We start from the raw sequence: 15,797 nt of genomic DNA, 5'->3' as shown, positions 1-15,797 counted from the left end.
GGCCGTGGCCTGGACACTGACTCTCCACATCCAAGGCAGACGACACAGTCATGGCTCCCACATCAGTCACCACAGGACCCCCGGCCTCGAGCCTGGCACACGGCAAATGCCCTAACAAACGGATGAGAGTTTGTCTGTGGGAGAGAGGTGGCCAGTGCAGACAGCCAGAGATGCTGAAGGAGCACAGTCCTGGGAGGAGCAACAACGAGCAGGACGTCAGAGCAGAGGGGAAGGTGGGCAGAGGGGCTGGGAGGTCGCAGGGCTGGCAGTGGGAAGGCAGATGTGGGCCTGTCTGGCGGGTCTGCTTCTTCAGTGGGAGACTAGAGGAGGCCGTCAGCAGAAGTGGTGGCTTGAAGTTGCTGGAAGGAGACCGTGATGGGCTGGAAGGTGATCTATGGCTGGGGAGGGTGTGATGAGGCTGCCAGTCCAAGCCCTGGCAGCTTCAAGTACTTAGCTCCACCATTCAGAGGGCCTGGTCCTCCAAAAGGCAGTGGAGTTCTCCCTCGGCCCCTGCAACTTGGGTCCCCACTACAGTCCAGGATACACCCTCAATATGTCCCTGGGGCAGCACTGTACTGGGAGCTAGTGGTTTTCTGCATCTTCCTTCATGCCAGGCCATCTCTGCGTGTCCAGTGTTGTGGCCTGGTTTTATAAGGGAGGTGGTAATTCCCAGACTCTTCTTACAGGGTTGGTGAAGATTCTAGAAGAATCAGCATCTCGTGGAGAGGCTAGGGCAGCTGGCCACCTGTGTCAGGCCAGGGAGCTCTCAGACATGGTCCTTCCTGCCCATTTGCCTCAGATTCCTGGCAGGTGGCAGCTACCTGCCTTCAGCCCAAGTGGACCTAATGGAGTGTAAGTCTGCCTGCCACTCTCCTGCTCTTGTGCTGGTGCTATTGGGTGAACAAAAGACTGAATCTCACATCCCCTGGGCCCTTACTCCTTTTGCTCTTTCCTCTTAGCTCCTTTCTGCTACCTGGAGGGCACCTGTGATAGCTAATGCCCATGAGAGCTGTTATGGATTGAACTGTATCCTTGAAAAAGATATATTGAAAACCTAACCCACAGTACCTCAAAATGTAACTGTAACTGAAAAAATAGGACCATTACAGATGGAATCAGTTAAGATGAAGTCACGCTGGAGTAAGGTGAGCCAGGAATCTAACATGATGTCCTGGTGTACTTTTGAGAAGAGAAGAGACAGACACAAGAGGGTCATGTGAAGACCGAGGCAGAGACTGGGGTTATGTTGCCACAACAAGCCGAGGACACCCGAGGCCACCAGAAGCCAGTAAAAGATCATGTAACAGATTCTCCCCTGGAGGCTTCAGAGTGAGCATAGCCTGCTGACACATTGATCTCAGGCTTCTGCCTCCAGACTGGGAGAGAATTAACTTCTATTGTCTTAAGGCACCCAGTTTGTGGTGGGCTTGCGAGTCCTCTCCTAGAGGAAGAGTTCCCTAGGAAACTATCCCAAGGGAACTCTGAAATGGACACTTCTGCTGAGGACAGTGGAGCAGAGCCAGTAGAGGCCTGGTCCCTACTGACCATGGGCTGCCACACACTCCGGTCTGATTATCTCCAGACCCGTTTTTCATGAGAGAGAAAAAAGCCCTCATCGGCATAAGGATGGCTGGTTGTTTTCTGGTTTTTCCTGCTATACGTAAACAAGTTTGATTCCTGACTGGACACCAGGTACTACCTGCTGCCCACAGAAGCTGGCCAATTTCTCTAACTTTGCTCCCCAGGGAGGGTCTCCACATTACAGACTAGGGGCACTAGGGCTGGCTGCCTGGAGGTCCCTGAGCAGTTATCCTGGCTCTTCTTCAGGCAACAGGCACCGCTCTGGGGAGAGAGGGAGCCAAGAAAGGTGGGAGACCTTTCCCTCTGAGCAAGGAGAGCAGGCTACACTCCAAGGACAAGAATGTCTTTATTGAAGCTGGGCACTGTGGCCTGGGGGAGGGAGACTCTCAAAGGCTTGGGGTTATCGGGGTACCTGGCTGGCCACAGGCGTGGCTACACGTTGGGTGTGGCTGCCACTTCTAAGAGTCTGAGATAATCCAGGGCCAGGGGCCAGAGTCAAGGGCCAAAAGCGGGGCAGAGGTATCAGAGGGTGATGTTATCCTCATACAGAGAGAGCAGCAGCAGGACGGTCCAGCCGCCCAGCAGGCCCACGTTGTGCAGCAGGAAGAGGAGCCAGGGTCGCTGGTCTCGCACGTTCAGCATGGCCGGGAGCTGAGGAGGAGGTGGGCCCTGGGTCAGAGGCCAACTCAGCGCTCCTGCTCAGGGCAGGAGCGCCCAGGGCAGTCCCCTCCCGCCCTCTTCTCTGACCATGTCGCAGAGCGCCACGTAGAGGAAGAGACCGGTGGCTACCGCCAGGATCCAGGTCTCGCTGTCCTCGCCGACGCGGACCGCGAGCGCCACGTAGAGGCCGAGGAAGGCCGTGAGCCCCGAAGCCAAGTTTAGCAGCAGTGCCCGGCGTACCGAAAGCCCGGCGTGCAGCAGGGCCGCGAAGTCCCCTGGGGCGGGCGGGGCGGGTCAGGACGAGAGCCCCGCCCAACCCCAGACAGGCCCGGCCCCTGTAGTCCGGCCCAGCTGACCGGCCAATCAACCAACCGACCCCAGGCAAGCCCCGCCCCCTACCCAGACAGTCCCGCCCCCTCCGAGCCGGCTCCGCCCACAAGGCCCGCCCCCTACCCGAACCCCGCACAGCTGACCCAGCTCGTGGGGCACCTCGTGGCAGAACACGGCCAGCGAGGTGGCCAGCCCCGTCTTCCAGGAGGACAGGAAAGCGGCGCCCACGGCCAGACCATCCGCGAAGTTGTGCACGGCGTCGCCCAGCGTGATCACATAGGGCAGCAGTCTCAGCTCTGCGGGCAGAGCGGGGATGGGCGAACGCCGTCCTGGTCCCACACCTCCGAGCCCCCGAGCCCCGCCCCCGGCCAGCACCTGCGCTGTGCGCCAAACGCCTGAACCCCCCAAAGCTTCCCGGGCCTCCCTCAGGGCTCACCAGGGCGCAGTTTCCTGGGCTCTGGGCTCAGCAGCTCTGGGCTCTCCTCCTCCACCTGGGAAAGGGGAACAGGGTCCGCGTAGATGAGCCTCTGGGCCAGCAGGTGGAGGAGGGGCGCCTGGGGCTAGTCCTCAGATCTGGCCAGAGGCAGAAGTCTTGGCGTGGGGGCTGGGAGTGCGGACAGGGCTCCGTGCCACATCCGGTAGGGATGTGTGCACAAGGACTGCTCACCAAGTCTGCACGCGAGCCCTCGTGGGGCTGCTTGGGCGGCCGGAGCTCACTGGGCGCTAGCTGCAGGGACACACCGTGGCTGTGGCCGCCGTGGCTGTGGCCATGGCTGCAGGGCCTGTCCTTCGGGTCCTGAGGGGACAGTGGTTCAGGGTCCACCACACCTCCCCCACCTCTCCCCTCCCTGCATCCAGCCCCCATGCACCTGACCTCAGGGTCCAGGGGTAACAAGAGGTTGAAGAGGCTCTCGAACAGGAAGAAGGCATAGAGGCCACCCAGCACAGCCAGGAGGCGCCAGGTAGGCTGCTGGCTGAGGCCCTCCCCATCATGCGAGTGCAGCCCCAGCACCTGGGGGGAAGGGGTACGGGGCCAGTTGCCTCAGGGCCTCCTCTCCACAGACAAGGAGAGGGGTTAGGGGTCAGGGAAGGGCCCTAAGAGGGTGGGCCTGGAGGGAAGGCTGGGTAGAGGAGTCCTTGGTGGGCAAGGAAGGTCCTGGCAGGCTGGGGCCAACCTTAGGCATCAAGTGCAGAAGGGCATCGCCTGTGAGCGCGCCTACAGCCATGCTCAGGAAGGTCTGGATGATGTAGTGGGTGGCAGTGCTGCAGCTGGCACAGGTGAGGAGCAAGAGCCCGAAACCGGAGCAGAGGCAGATGAGCAGTGTAGCCAGTGAGCCATACAGGTACCCTGCGGGTGGCGGCAATGAGGGTTGAGGTGGGAGCCTCCTTCCAACCTCAGCCCCTGACCCCCTGCTTCCCAGGGAAGGGTGTCCGGGTGGGGTCCAGGAGTGAGCTGGAGTCCACCAGGGCTGCAGGTGGTCAGGTGCAGGCCAGGCCTCTCTCATACTAGCCCTCTGGCCTCAAAACCCCATCCTCTTCCCTCCCAGGCCCCCATATGCCCTGTGACCCCTCTCCTCCAATGCCTCTTTCTCCTGCCAGCCCTGGCCCAGCTCTCCCCGCCCCTCCCCAGCCCAGCGACCACTCCCTTCCCTCCTTGCAGTCCCACCTCCATGATGCCAGCGCCCTGGGCACAGCCAGATCGGCACAGCGGGGGAGGTGGGCACTCACTTTCCACCTGGCTGAGCTGGTCCTGGGTGGGGTGCCCTGACTGGGGGCTGCAGGCCCCACTCAGTTGCTGCTGGAGCAGGGCAGGGCTCAGTTGGGCCCAGGCCTCCGGGGTCACCCCATCCTGCTCCGACAGCCCATACACAGCCATCACATCTCCAGCACTCAGGCATAACTGGAGGGAGGGAGGGGTGACAAGACTGGGATCAGGGGCCTGAGCAGACTGGGGAGACCCCACCTCTCCCCAGGACTAGGGCTCATGGGCTGCTCACTGTGTCCCACACACTGGAGCTGCTGTTGGGGGTGGAAGGGGCCACAGGGCCCTTGTGCTCAGCCTCCTCTCCCAGATGACTGTGGTCACTGTGGTCATCATGGGTCTCAGTCACTCCACCCACCCCCAGGCGCTGCATCAAGGCCGCCAGCTCTGGCAGGAAGGACAGAATCACAAAGTTTGTGTGGGCTCCAGCCCTGACCTCCCCAGGGACATGGAGGCTGGGGCTCGGGCACCTCTGCCCTGTGGCCCAGCTCAGGCCTCACCAGCCAGTGTGATGTTGGGGGTCTCGCTGTCATGCTGCCGGAACACGAAGTCCACGAAGTACTGGGGGGTCGGCAGGGCCCGGAAGCAGGCCCCGTTCCTGACATGGTCCAGCAGGGCAGCCAGCACTGGGCCGGGGCTGCCGGGCGCCCCTGCCCCTGCCGCCTCTGCCAGCAGCTGAGGCAGGTCCACACAGGCCTGGGGAGGAGCCCGGCCTCAGCCTTTTGCCGGCAGAGCTGGCTTCCTGGCCTCTTGCTCTGCTGTTGCCCTAGTGCCCCCAGGACACCCCTGACCCCGGACCCGCCTCTTCCTGTTCACCTAAGACTTGGGCTGGCCCCTGTCTTCCCTTGGGCTCCTCCCTGATACCATAGCCCTGCCCTTCCCTGGCCCAGCTGGCCCAGCCCTCCTTGCCCCCTGGTCTCCTTCCAATCGCCCCAGAAGCCTTCTCAGCCCCACCCATGGTGAGGGTCGCTCCTGGGGCCCCTGCAGCCCTGCCCTCCTCAGTGGTGAGCGTCCACTTGTGATTCCCCAAGCCCAGCCTGCTGAGTGTGTCCCCAAAACTCCCTCAGGGGCCCTGGAAGGCATTGAGGCCCATCCCCCAGGGGTCCTGATCCCCTCTGATCCATCTTGTGTCCTTACCTCTGAAGTGGACTGGCCAGCAGCCTGAGCCGGGGCCTGAATCCTCTGCAGCAGCCTGGTCAGGCCTGGGGTCAAGGCCTCAGGGCCCTCGAGCAGGGCCAGGAGACGGTCAGCGCGGGAGGCCCAGAGGCCAGCCCGGACATCAGTACATGTGGCCTCTGGGCTGCTGAGGTAGAGGGCTGCGGCGGCACTGAGGCGGGGGATGTGCCTGGGTTCCAGGACTGGACCTGAGGGGGCCCCTGACTTCTCAGGGCTGCCCAGAGCCAGGGCATCATCCACAGATAGGCACTGTGGGCAGAGACAGGTGGGCAGGGGCCAGGCATCTGTAGCCCTGGAGCTGCCCCCTTCCCTGAGGGGCCCCACACATGGACCGCCATCCCTTCCATCTCGCACACTCGCACCTCCCCATCATCTGCTCTCTTGTTCCCCTCGCCAGTCCCCACCTAGGGTCAGGAGTGCACACGCGGAGGGGTCCGGGGCAGGGGTCCCACCATCCCAGGGTGGTTTCTTCCTGGAGACTCTGCCAATTTGATAGCCAGGGGACTGACGGTGTGGGGATGGGGGACGCAGCCCTGGGATCCTGGAGCCGTGTGTCCCCAGTCTCACCCCCCAACCCAGGGAGAACAGGTGGGTCTGAACATGGAGCGGAGGAGGATGGGCTCAGGCCTGCAGGCAGGGCCAGGGTGCTAGGCCAGGGTGCTGGGCCACCATGCTCGGCCCGCCTCCTGGAGTTTGCCCAGGGCCCTTTGCTGCCGGTCCTCGGGGTGGAGCGGCGGGCTGGGGCTGGGGGACCCATCGGGTGGGGCCATTACCTTTCCACACGGCCCGTCGGTGCAGTGCACACGGGCCGCCAGTGTATTTAACAGGCTGCCCAGTGCCACACGGTCCAGAGCACCCTGGCCTGAGGACAGCAAGGTCAGCAGACGGGCGGGCTGGACTGCCGTCACGGACACCACCAGCACTGCCAGCAGCAGCCCCAGCTCCAGCCGGGCCCAGACAGCCATGCTGCAGCCCCTGAGTCCTCCTGCTTTGGGGTGGCTGTGTGCACCAGGGCTGCCAGGTGCCGGACTGGGGCTGGGCTGGGCTGGGACCCGCCCGGCCCCGGCACGAGGATCTCCGCAGGCATTTCCCGCAGGGCTCTGTGATTGGCTGCCAGAGGCGTTGTGGGTTAACCATTCCAGCGGCAGGTCCTCCCTAGAGTGTGGAGCTGCTGTCCTAGGGGGCGATGGCTGGGCCCCTTCTGGATGGGGCGGCCCTCCAGGACTGTGGGACAGGGCCGCCCCTCTGCTCCCCCAAGGGTCTTGTTACCGGACAGGAGTTTGTGTGTCCGACGCACCAAGAGGCCAAAGAGACCAAAACATCGCAGGGCCGAGCAAAGGAGAACAGGCAGCTAGTGCTCAAAAACGCTGAACTCCCCTCCCCGGCGGTTTTGGGGGAGTTTTTAATAGGCAGAATTTGGGTGAGGGCTGCAGGGTGGGTAACTGGGAGTCAACAGCGCAGGGCTCCGGGACTTTGTGCTCAGCCTAAAGGTACCATCCTCCACCTGGATGGGGGCCTCAGTTCCTGGAACCCGGGACCCTGCCCTAAGGCTGTGCTTCTTGAAGGCTCCTCCTTGGCTTCTGCTTTCCTTACTTCCCTGATTAGCAACTGTTTGAATCTGCCCTTAGAAGTCGCAGAAGTTCTTAAGAGGTTGAATAAAGCCTATTTACTACAAACAAATGCAGGGACTGGAAAGGATTTGTACTCAGGAGGGCCCCACGGGGTCCTGCTGGGTTTCAGTCCCCTCCTTTCTCTGACACTCCTCTGTCTTGAGGAGCACAGGTATGGGACAAGACAAGGAATAATGTTTAGGATGGAGAGGCTCGGCATAAACTTGGCAGAGGAACTCGATTTGAGGGAGACTCAGTTCATCTGGGTGCTGCTCCCCGTGGCCCTCCCTCCAGGGGCTGCCCCCAAGCCAGGGGGGCCTGGGGCGGAGATTTGTGGAAACCACCACAAGGCCCCAACTCCACTCCCGCCAGCAGCCTTCCCTGCAGGGCCTCCTGGCTCCAGCAGCTTAAACACTCCCAGAGCCTCAAGGCCCTCCTTGGGGGTGGGGCCCTCCCCTCCTGGGCTGTGGTCCGTGTTGGAATGCACTGGAATCTGAGGCAATCTCGATTAGGTGCTGGCCAGGCTCCCCCCTCCAAACCCTCCAGGGGAAATTCCCTAGGAAATGGCCAAAGCCCCCCACCAGGAACAACTGGAGCCTGGGCCCTCCGCGTGCACCTCCCGGCCCACCACCCGGTGCCCCCGTAAGTGGCCCCTGGGCTCCGAGGGCAGGAGTGGGGCCAGCCAGGCTCTGAGCTCTAGGGCTGGGCCCTGCCCCTCCCTGCTGCCTCCCGCTCTGGCCTTTGAACTCCCAGGCCTTATCTCTGCCCAGCTGGCAGTCTAGGGAAAGGGGCAGACCCTAGGGAGACGGCTGACATCCCAGCGCAGGTCTCTGCGCAGCCTCGTCTTCTAGAGGGAGTGTGTGGGCGGCCCCTTCCGCGCCTGGTTCAGTGGACCCCGGACCCTGAGCCTGTGGGGCGTGGTTGGGACAGGGGAGAAGCTCCAGGGACGTGGGGAGCCTGGGCCCCGAGGACTCTGTCCCTGTTGTCCGGTGGCATCCAGGGCAGGGCATCAGGCCGAGGACACTGTCCCGGGCCTGGGTTCAGGTGGAGCTCCTGCCCGCCCCCACACACTGGAAGGCACCGCAGTGTGACATCCGTGGGTCCTAAAGGGAAATTGGGGGAGGGGAAGGTACAAGCCCGCCAGGGGTTCAGATGAGGAGGTTCAGACGGTACCTGGCCCCCGGGTCAGTGAGGAGGGAAGCTGGAGAGATGATTCAGGCACCCTTCACACAGATCTGAAGACCATGGGCCCAAACTGGCTGGAGCCGGAGCCTCCGCTCCATTACTCAAGGCTGGCTTAGCGTTGGGGGAAAGGCCTCAGCCCAGCCATTCAGCAGTCTTCCCAGGTCGCCAGGTGGAGGCCTGGCAGGCGGCCACATGCCCTTGGGCTTTGGGGCACCTCTGTGCTGGCCTGCAGTTCTCCGTTTTGTGTCCCCCACATCTCCCATCCTGTGCCCTCCTTTCTAGCCCAGAGCAGCCACCGAGAGCAGCACAGGCTCCCCGGCATGTCTGCCTGTCCCCGCCTGGTGCTCGGGTTGTCCCCAGGCCCCTCTGGCATCCAGCAAGAGCACTGCAATTGCTCCCATCCTAAAACACACACCCCTGCTCACAGTAGCGTGTTCACAAGAGCCAGAGGATGCAAGCAGCCAGGTGCCACCAGTGGCTAAACAAAATAGGGTCCATACATATGATGGAATACTCTCAAAAAAAATAAAGGAAATCCTGTCACACAGATGAACCTTGAGGGCAAGATGCCGAGTGAAACGAGCAGTTACAGGAGCACAAGTTGTATGGTTCTGTAAAACTAGAGTGGAAAGGACGGTGGGCACCAGGGGCTGAGGGGTGGGCAGGAGTTGTTCGGTGGGGGACAATTTTGGTTTGGAAGGATGAAAAGGCTCTGGAGGTGGATGGGACAACAGGTGCACAGAGTGGTTAATGCACTTAATGCCACCGAGCTTAGATGTGTTTATCGTGCAAATTTTATGTTTTGTATATTTCATTGCAATAAAAAAAATTAAAATAGACCCAAACAGCCCTCCCTGGCCCTCTGCCCCCTCAGCTCCCTCCCAGCAGATTGGAGCACTCTGGCACCCGTCGAGCGGCCTCCCCTGAAGCCTCACTCCCACCCATGCCCTCCTGAAGGTCACCAAGAGCCCCATGGGTCAGACTTAGCAGTGCTTCTGCAGTCTCAGTCCACCCGGACCCCCGCCCTCCAAGCCTGGGGCCCCAGTCTGCTCCACAGGCTCTGGTCGCCGGTTCTTTAGCTCCTGTGTTCGTGTTTCTTTCCACAGCCTCCAAACACAGAAGTGCCAGTCCTGCACCTCGGGCAGAATTCCTGGCACCCAGGATAGGAGACCCCGGCCTTCACCCTTCTCTCTGGAACTCCAGCCTTTGACGTCCAGCTACGTGCACAACAGGCCCCCCTGATCACCTCAGAGCCCTGGCTCCCCAGGGGTCCATGTTGCAACATGAGTTCTTCGGACCCCCAGGTGCTCAGGCCCAGGCTCACTCTCGCTGCATCCAGCCCAGCACAGTCCATGCCCGGAATCTGATGGGCCCTCTCCCTGCAGCCTGGGTACCGTCTTTCCCTAGTAAAACACAAGTGAGATGGGGGCCTTTGCTGAGTACCTTGCTGGCAACCAGGGCTCTCAGGTACCCTCCCCGGGGAAACAGGCTCACTGCTCATCTTTCTACTCAATGTTGAGAGGCTGTCGGTGACCACCCCACTGGTAGCCTCCAACCTCTTCTATCACCATCTGAAATAATATGCTTTATTTCATTGCCTCTAGAAGCCACAGACATCATGATGCACCACTAAGAAAAAGAAAATGCTACAATGAAACTCTGGGACGTGCCTTATCCCAACGCCATGGTTGCTAAGACATGAACCAACCCATCTTGGAACCCAGAGCCTTGGTCTCACGGTTGGCTGCTGTCCGCCCAGGAGAATGAGAACGAGGACGAGAACGTGAACACCACAGGGCAGGGCCGCTTTCAGCACTGACGGCAGCAGCCTTCGTAGCAGGTGCCTGGGAACTGGTGTTTGTTTCCCCACCAGGCTTCGGGCAAGGCCAGCCCAGGGGCTCCCATGGTGTCTACCAGCTGGGCCTGGCCCTGGGGCTAAGGGACACACTCAGCGGAGGGCAGGAGAACACCCCACCACGAGTTATCAGCTGGGGCTCCTGTAAGCCACCGAACAAGGATGGGCCCCGCAGCAAAAGGTGTGAGGTGAGCTGACCTACGTGTCCTCCAGGGCACAGAGATGCAGGTGGGGCTATGGCCATACCTTCCAGCCTGGGCAGTGCGGCAGCCTCCGCACCCAGCTGGCCGGGCCTCCAACAAGCTGCTAAAGCTCTCAGGTGGGGTGTGGGGAGGCAGGAGTGGCCAACAGACTCAAGCCATCCTGGCCTGGGGGAGGCTCACGCACAGGGAGGCTGCTGCCCCTAAACTACTGCGCAGAACCTACGCACTCCAGGCTGGCAGGGTCCCAGGGCCCACAGGGCAGACAGCCACGCAAGGCGGACCTTGGGGGAGAGCCGCCCACACCCGCAGGGAAGTCAGAAAGCATCTTTATTGTGGGGACGGGGCTCCAGGTTAGAGACCACGGACAGACACACTTGACGGGGCTGCTGCGGACAGCGAGACATGTGCAGACGTCTGGGGGATGCCGGAACCTTCTCAGGACAGGGAGGCGCAGGCTCAGGCGTGCAGGAAGCGGTTGAAAGCGTTGTAGGCTGACTCCAGGTCAAAGAGCATCTGGCGCACCTGGGAGTCGTCCAGCTCGTCGGACGCGGACATGCCGCTCAGGGTCTGCAGCCTGTGGGAGCACAGCGCTGGGGGACGCAGGGGGAGCGCGGGTTGGGGCGGGGCAGCTGGGCAGGAGACACACACTCACCACTGGTTGACGGTCTGGCGGCCCTCAAAGTCAGGGGGCAGGTGGCTCATGCGATGCATGGTCTCCATCAGCTCCCGCAAGTCAGGCTGGATCTGTGGAAACAGTGCCCGCTGGGACCCCCTCTCCCTCCTCCGGCCCCCCTCACCCCCCAGAAGCCGCACCTCGTCCATGGCGCGGATCTCCAGGCGCAGCTTGTCCATCACCGTGATGAAGAGCTGGGGACAAGCGTGTGTGAGGTGACACAGACCCCACCAGGGGCCAAGAGAGGGAGACCTCTTGCAGCCACACGCCTGGTTCCTCTGCAGGGCCACCAGGGTCAGCCCCACCCAGCCCCTGGCCCTCCTCAGCCTTGGGCCTCCTCCTGCACCACTTGGCCCCAGGCCTCAAGGCCACACAGCCCTGCTGGGGCACGGGAGCTCTGGGCCCGTCCCCTGTGGGTTCAGTATAGGGAGGGGCCCCAGGGAGCCACAGCCCTGGCAAGGCCCACCGAGACGACATCAGCGATGCAGCGGTTGAGGTTGCCCTTGTCGTCCTTGATGGTGATGGGCCGGTCCTCCCTGATCCTCTCCATGGCAAGCGGGCAGTCCAGCTGAGGGAGAGCACCCAGTGCTGGGCCCTGCAGGGCAGCCAGGCCCAGCCGCACAGCGCCCACACCTCCCACCGCCCCTCAGGGTGGAGGGGCCACTAACTCACGCGGAACTTGCGACAGAACTCATCAATGGAACTGATCTCTGAGCCCTGAACCTGCCGGAAGGCAGCTTTGTACTGGACCAGGAGCCGGGAGCAGGCCGCCGTGTACCTAGGGAGAGGGTTACACTCCCGCCCTCAGCACCGGGCCAGCTATACCTGGCACGTCCTGCTTACCCTTGGCCCTTCCAGGGAGGGCTGGTGAAGGCCCAGAGATGTGCCATTGACAGTTGAGCCTTCCCACTTGGTTTATACAAGAAAAGAACTCTGGGAGGGAAGGGAGACAGTGGCCAAAATACGGCTGCCATACAGGACCAGCCCTGTGCAGACTGGCCCCAAGCCCGGCGCTAGGCAGAGGCCCAGCCTGCCCCCTCAAGCCTGCTCTCCTGGACCATGCTGGCCACACCTCCACATCAACAGCTCGGGGTCCTGTGGGCTGGGCCTGCTGCACTGAACCAAGGCCCCGGGGAACTCCTGGCGGCCAGGCCTGGCCAGCAGCACCTCACAGACTGACCTCTGAGCCCTCCTGCTTGCCTTCTAAGCCTGTGCACTGATGAGGCTTGAGGGAGGAGGGGTGGGACGGAACCCCAGGACCAGGGTGGTGGGCTCACCTCTCCCCCAGAACACTTCAGTACTGCTGCCAGGACTTCTCTGGCTGAGATGGTGCCAAGGCCCTAGCACCCGGGGGACCCTCCTTGTGCTGGCTGGGCCTCAGACCCAGGCCTCAGGCTGGGCCCCTGCTCTTCCTTCGCACTGAGCACCCAGCCCCTGGAGGACAAACACAAGCTTTCAAGGACAGGTGCCCACTGGTGGTGCAGGGAAGGCGGGCTCTCACTCGTTGGGGGTGACGCAGTCCTTGATGTACGCTTTCTCCAGGGCCTGCATCGTCTTCACAACGGCAAACAGCTCGGCCATGTTGTCATACCTGAAGGTGCATCCTTTAGGTGTGGCTGCCAAGGCAGGGAAGCCGGGGTCCCAAGCCCAGGGCCCCATCCAGGGCAGTGGCCCCACCCAGGGTGGGAGATATGGGAGCAGAGCTTGGTGTTTGGTCACCTCTCACCCCGCCCCTGGCAAAGGCTACTTGAAAACTGTTTGCCCAGGCTGACCCCATGTCCTCCTGACCCTCAGTGGGAGGAGGGTGCTGTTGGGGGAAGCAGGCAGCCTGGGTGCCAGACTCACTTCTCTCGCTCACGGGCATTCTTGTACAGCTTCACTTCCTATTGCGGAGATGGAGCAGGGGGTCAGCCAGCAGCACTAGGGTGACTACAGTACCCGGTGAGGCTCAAAGGGACCAATGGTGCCAGGCAGGTGTCCACCACTCACCTCATATAGTTCCGGCTTGTTTCCAGGGGCTGCAATAGAACAGGCAAACAGCTGGCAGTCTGCTCACGATGGCGACCCCTGGCCTCAGCCCCATTTCAGCAACCCTCTCAAGGCTTCCCCAGTGCTATGTCCCAAAGGGCTCAGGGGTAACCAGAGGAATTTCAGTCTCAGTGCCCCCATCAGTTTGTGGGGGTACCTAAGCAGAGGAAATGCCTCTGGGTCCAGTGTGCCACGTGCCAGGCCTGGCCCTCCATTATACCTCTGCTTCTTGGCTACCCCACTTTACAGCTGAGTGACCACACATACCTCGCTTATGATGCAGTGATGGACCACAAATGTTTGTCACATGCTTCATAATCTTTCCCCTGGTTTGGTGACTCCAGGATACCCAAGACCCCCTGAAGTTCCAGCCACACTAAAGCTGTCATCTCTGTGCCCAGCTGGTCCCACCTGGAGGAGGTCTCTGGGCCCCTGGCCACTCTGAGGCTTTATGGGGGCGGACACTTAAACAGACCTCCCACATTCCCCCTGCCGCTGCTCCCCTCAGCTTCTGCAGCAAAGGCTGAAAGCCTGGGCGCTTTGGGTCCCTGGGCCCAGCTTGGGCCACACTCACCTCCCATGCCAGGAGTGGCTGGGATCCCGTGAAACATCCTGCAGGCTCAGGTGGCCACAGCAGAGACCTGGGGAGCAGAGCAAGTGCTGACTCAAAGGTGACCCCTAACATCCCTGAGCACTGGGCCTCATGAAGAGCCTTCGCACCCTCGGCAGAAACAAGATGAAAAACAGCAATGAACACACAAGGTGCTGTGCACCGTGGTGGGAACACTAGCCCCGCCCTGAAGGCTGCCAGAAGGAAGCAGGTGCAGGTGAGCACCTCAGGAGAGTAGCACATTGGTGGGGCGTGGGGGGTACTGGTGTAGGGTGGGGGCTGCCCTAGAGCAGGTGACCAGGAGGAAGAGGAAGAGGCCGCAGCTATCAGAGAGATGACTAGGAGAAGAGCATTTGGGCAGAGGAAAAGGACACAGAACAAGAGGAATGCACTTAGAGACACAGAAGCAGGGTGGGGTAGGGGGCTTCCTGAGTGAGAAGCGTCCCAGGGGATGGGACAAACAGGCAGGGGATCAAAGAGCACAGCTCTCACAGACCAAGACGAAGAGTCTGGGTTCACCCTAGAGCAGCCAGTAGGAACTGCTAGAGGGCTGAAGACAAGTTTTGGGGGCTCCGGAAGGGCGGTGGGCTGACCAGAGTGGACGCAGGAGGCCCCTGCCCAGGCAGGAAATTGATGTGGTGGCTGGGGCCAGTTCCAGCCATGCTTTGGAAGTGGAACCACCAGACCCAATGAAAGATGTGAAATGGGATAAAACTTAAAAGACTCAAGAATGACACCCTTATTTTTGGACCAGTGGCACCACGGCAGTAAAGTGAATTGAGATGGTGAAGGTGGACAAAGCAGGGTTTCCAGGGCAGGCGGTGTGCAGGAAAGCACCATGGTTAGGATGTGTTGGGTCTGAGAGACTCCATAGATATCCAAAAAGGCTGCAGAGGCAGCTGGAGGTCAGGGGAGAGGCCTGGGCGGGCAGAGCTGAGCCAGTGACACTGTAGGGATGGATGGCTAAAGGTGAACGAAGGCAGGAGAGAGAGCAGCGCTGGCTGGGCCCTGGGCACCCCAGCGTGTGGAGGCTGGGCAGCAGGGAGGCGAGATAAAGGCTGGGAAAGGGCAACGTTGTTCAAGTTAAGCAGCAAGGCAAGCGGCGGGTGTGTGTGGCGGGGTTGAGAAGGCGGATGCAATTACAAGAGTCCACGGGGGTGGGGACACGGAGACCATTCAGGTACCCTCCTGGAAATCAGAGAGGACGAGGTTGAACAGAGTGGACTTAAGGAAGAGGAATAAAAGAACCGTCTGTAGGCCTACAGCGGGATTCCACTTAGCCACGAAAACGACCGTCCCCGGCTACAAGCGAATCCTCGTCTAAATCTCACAAACAGGCCCCTGAGCCAGAGTAGCCAGCTTGCAGAGAAAGGCCCCAGCGAGTGCGTGGGGGCCTCCCATTCGGACGGCTACCACGTCCAGGCGAGCGGGACGCCCTGGGATCGGGCTGACCGGGTGCAGGCGCGCATGCGGGCCGCAGGAGCCTCTGGACGACCGGCGGCCCGGCCGCCATGAGCGCCACGGTCTGAGACGCCGGTCCCGGGGAAACGGCTGGCAGCTTCGGGACCCGGGCGGAGCCAGAGCCAGGAGACCGGGGGCGCCCGGAGAGGGGACCCCAAGATGGGGAGAGAAGAGGAGCGCGGGCGCGAGTACTGCCCTCCGCGGCGTGGCGATGCCCGCGGGCCTGGGCCCGTAGCCCTCGCCCATCCGGCAAGCCGCCCTCTCCCGCCCCCGGGCCCGCAGTACCTGGACCGCCTCGCAGGTGCTGGAGATGGCGCGGGGGCTCTGCGCCTGCGCGCGCCCCTCCTCGGCGCTGGGCCCTGGCGTCTGCGCCTGCGCGCGCCCCGCCTCGGCGCCTGCGCCTGCGCGCGCCCCCGCCTCGGCGCTGGTTCCCCGCCCCGCTGGGGATGGAACCCGAGTCCCGCCTGACAGGTACTGGAGGCTGCGGTAGTGAAAGGCTTTGCCTTCACCTGTAGGGCCTCTGTGTGGCCAGATCTGCCCTTGACCCTGGGCCCCATAGGGTTAACGGAAGCTGGGACTAGCAGAAATTCCTAAACTTGCCTTCGTCGTTAAAATTCGCTCCTCTTTAACCTGCTTCACTGACCACGCTCGCTTTGTTACTAG

The 15,797-nt window shown here is 61.8% G+C and overlaps 2 protein-coding genes across 6 annotated transcripts; both read right to left on the bottom strand.

Moving 5' to 3' along the window:
• Positions 1–1,908: 1,908 nt before the first annotated feature.
• SLC39A4 (solute carrier family 39 member 4) lies at positions 1,909–6,537 on the bottom strand. 2 transcript variants are annotated; one of them, XM_010998751.3, is made up of 12 exons: positions 6,283–6,537; positions 5,471–5,758; positions 4,834–5,029; positions 4,569–4,720; positions 4,300–4,471; positions 3,747–3,919; positions 3,446–3,583; positions 3,239–3,367; positions 3,008–3,062; positions 2,715–2,867; positions 2,329–2,516; positions 1,909–2,232 (listed from the first exon to the last, which is right to left on the bottom strand). In XM_010998751.3, the coding sequence occupies exons 1-12, from the start codon at positions 6,472–6,474 to the stop codon at positions 2,104–2,106; spliced, it is 1,965 nt and encodes a 654-aa protein (XP_010997053.2). In that variant the 5' UTR covers positions 6,475–6,537; the 3' UTR covers positions 1,909–2,103. The 2 variants fall into 2 exon arrangements, with proteins under 2 accessions (XP_010997053.2, XP_064332770.1); XM_064476700.1 differs by lacking the exons at positions 4,300–4,471; positions 4,569–4,720.
• Positions 6,538–9,132: 2,595 nt separating this feature from the next.
• Positions 9,133–15,512, bottom strand: VPS28 (VPS28 subunit of ESCRT-I). Of its 4 annotated transcripts, none has more exons than XM_064476697.1 (10): positions 15,420–15,512; positions 13,638–13,704; positions 13,025–13,053; positions 12,881–12,918; positions 12,537–12,626; positions 11,708–11,813; positions 11,502–11,603; positions 11,176–11,229; positions 11,015–11,106; positions 9,149–9,707 (listed from the first exon to the last, which is right to left on the bottom strand). In XM_064476697.1, exons 2-10 carry the CDS (start codon positions 13,672–13,674, stop codon positions 9,380–9,382), a joined length of 876 nt encoding a protein of 291 aa, XP_064332767.1. In that variant the 5' UTR covers positions 13,675–13,704; positions 15,420–15,512; the 3' UTR covers positions 9,149–9,379. The 4 variants fall into 4 exon arrangements, with proteins under 4 accessions (XP_064332769.1, XP_064332767.1, XP_031295799.1 ...); XM_031439939.2 differs by lacking the exon at positions 9,149–9,707 and adding an exon at positions 10,673–10,936; XM_031439936.2 differs by lacking the exon at positions 9,149–9,707 and adding an exon at positions 10,673–10,884.
• Positions 15,513–15,797: the final 285 nt, after the last annotated feature.

The sequence above is a fragment of the Camelus dromedarius genome, chromosome 20 (genome assembly GCF_036321535.1).
Source record: "Camelus dromedarius isolate mCamDro1 chromosome 20, mCamDro1.pat, whole genome shotgun sequence".
Taxonomy (NCBI): Eukaryota; Metazoa; Chordata; class Mammalia; order Artiodactyla; family Camelidae; genus Camelus; species Camelus dromedarius.
Note: the sequence above shows the minus strand (reverse complement) of the source record. Positions and strands in the feature narration are given on the sequence as shown.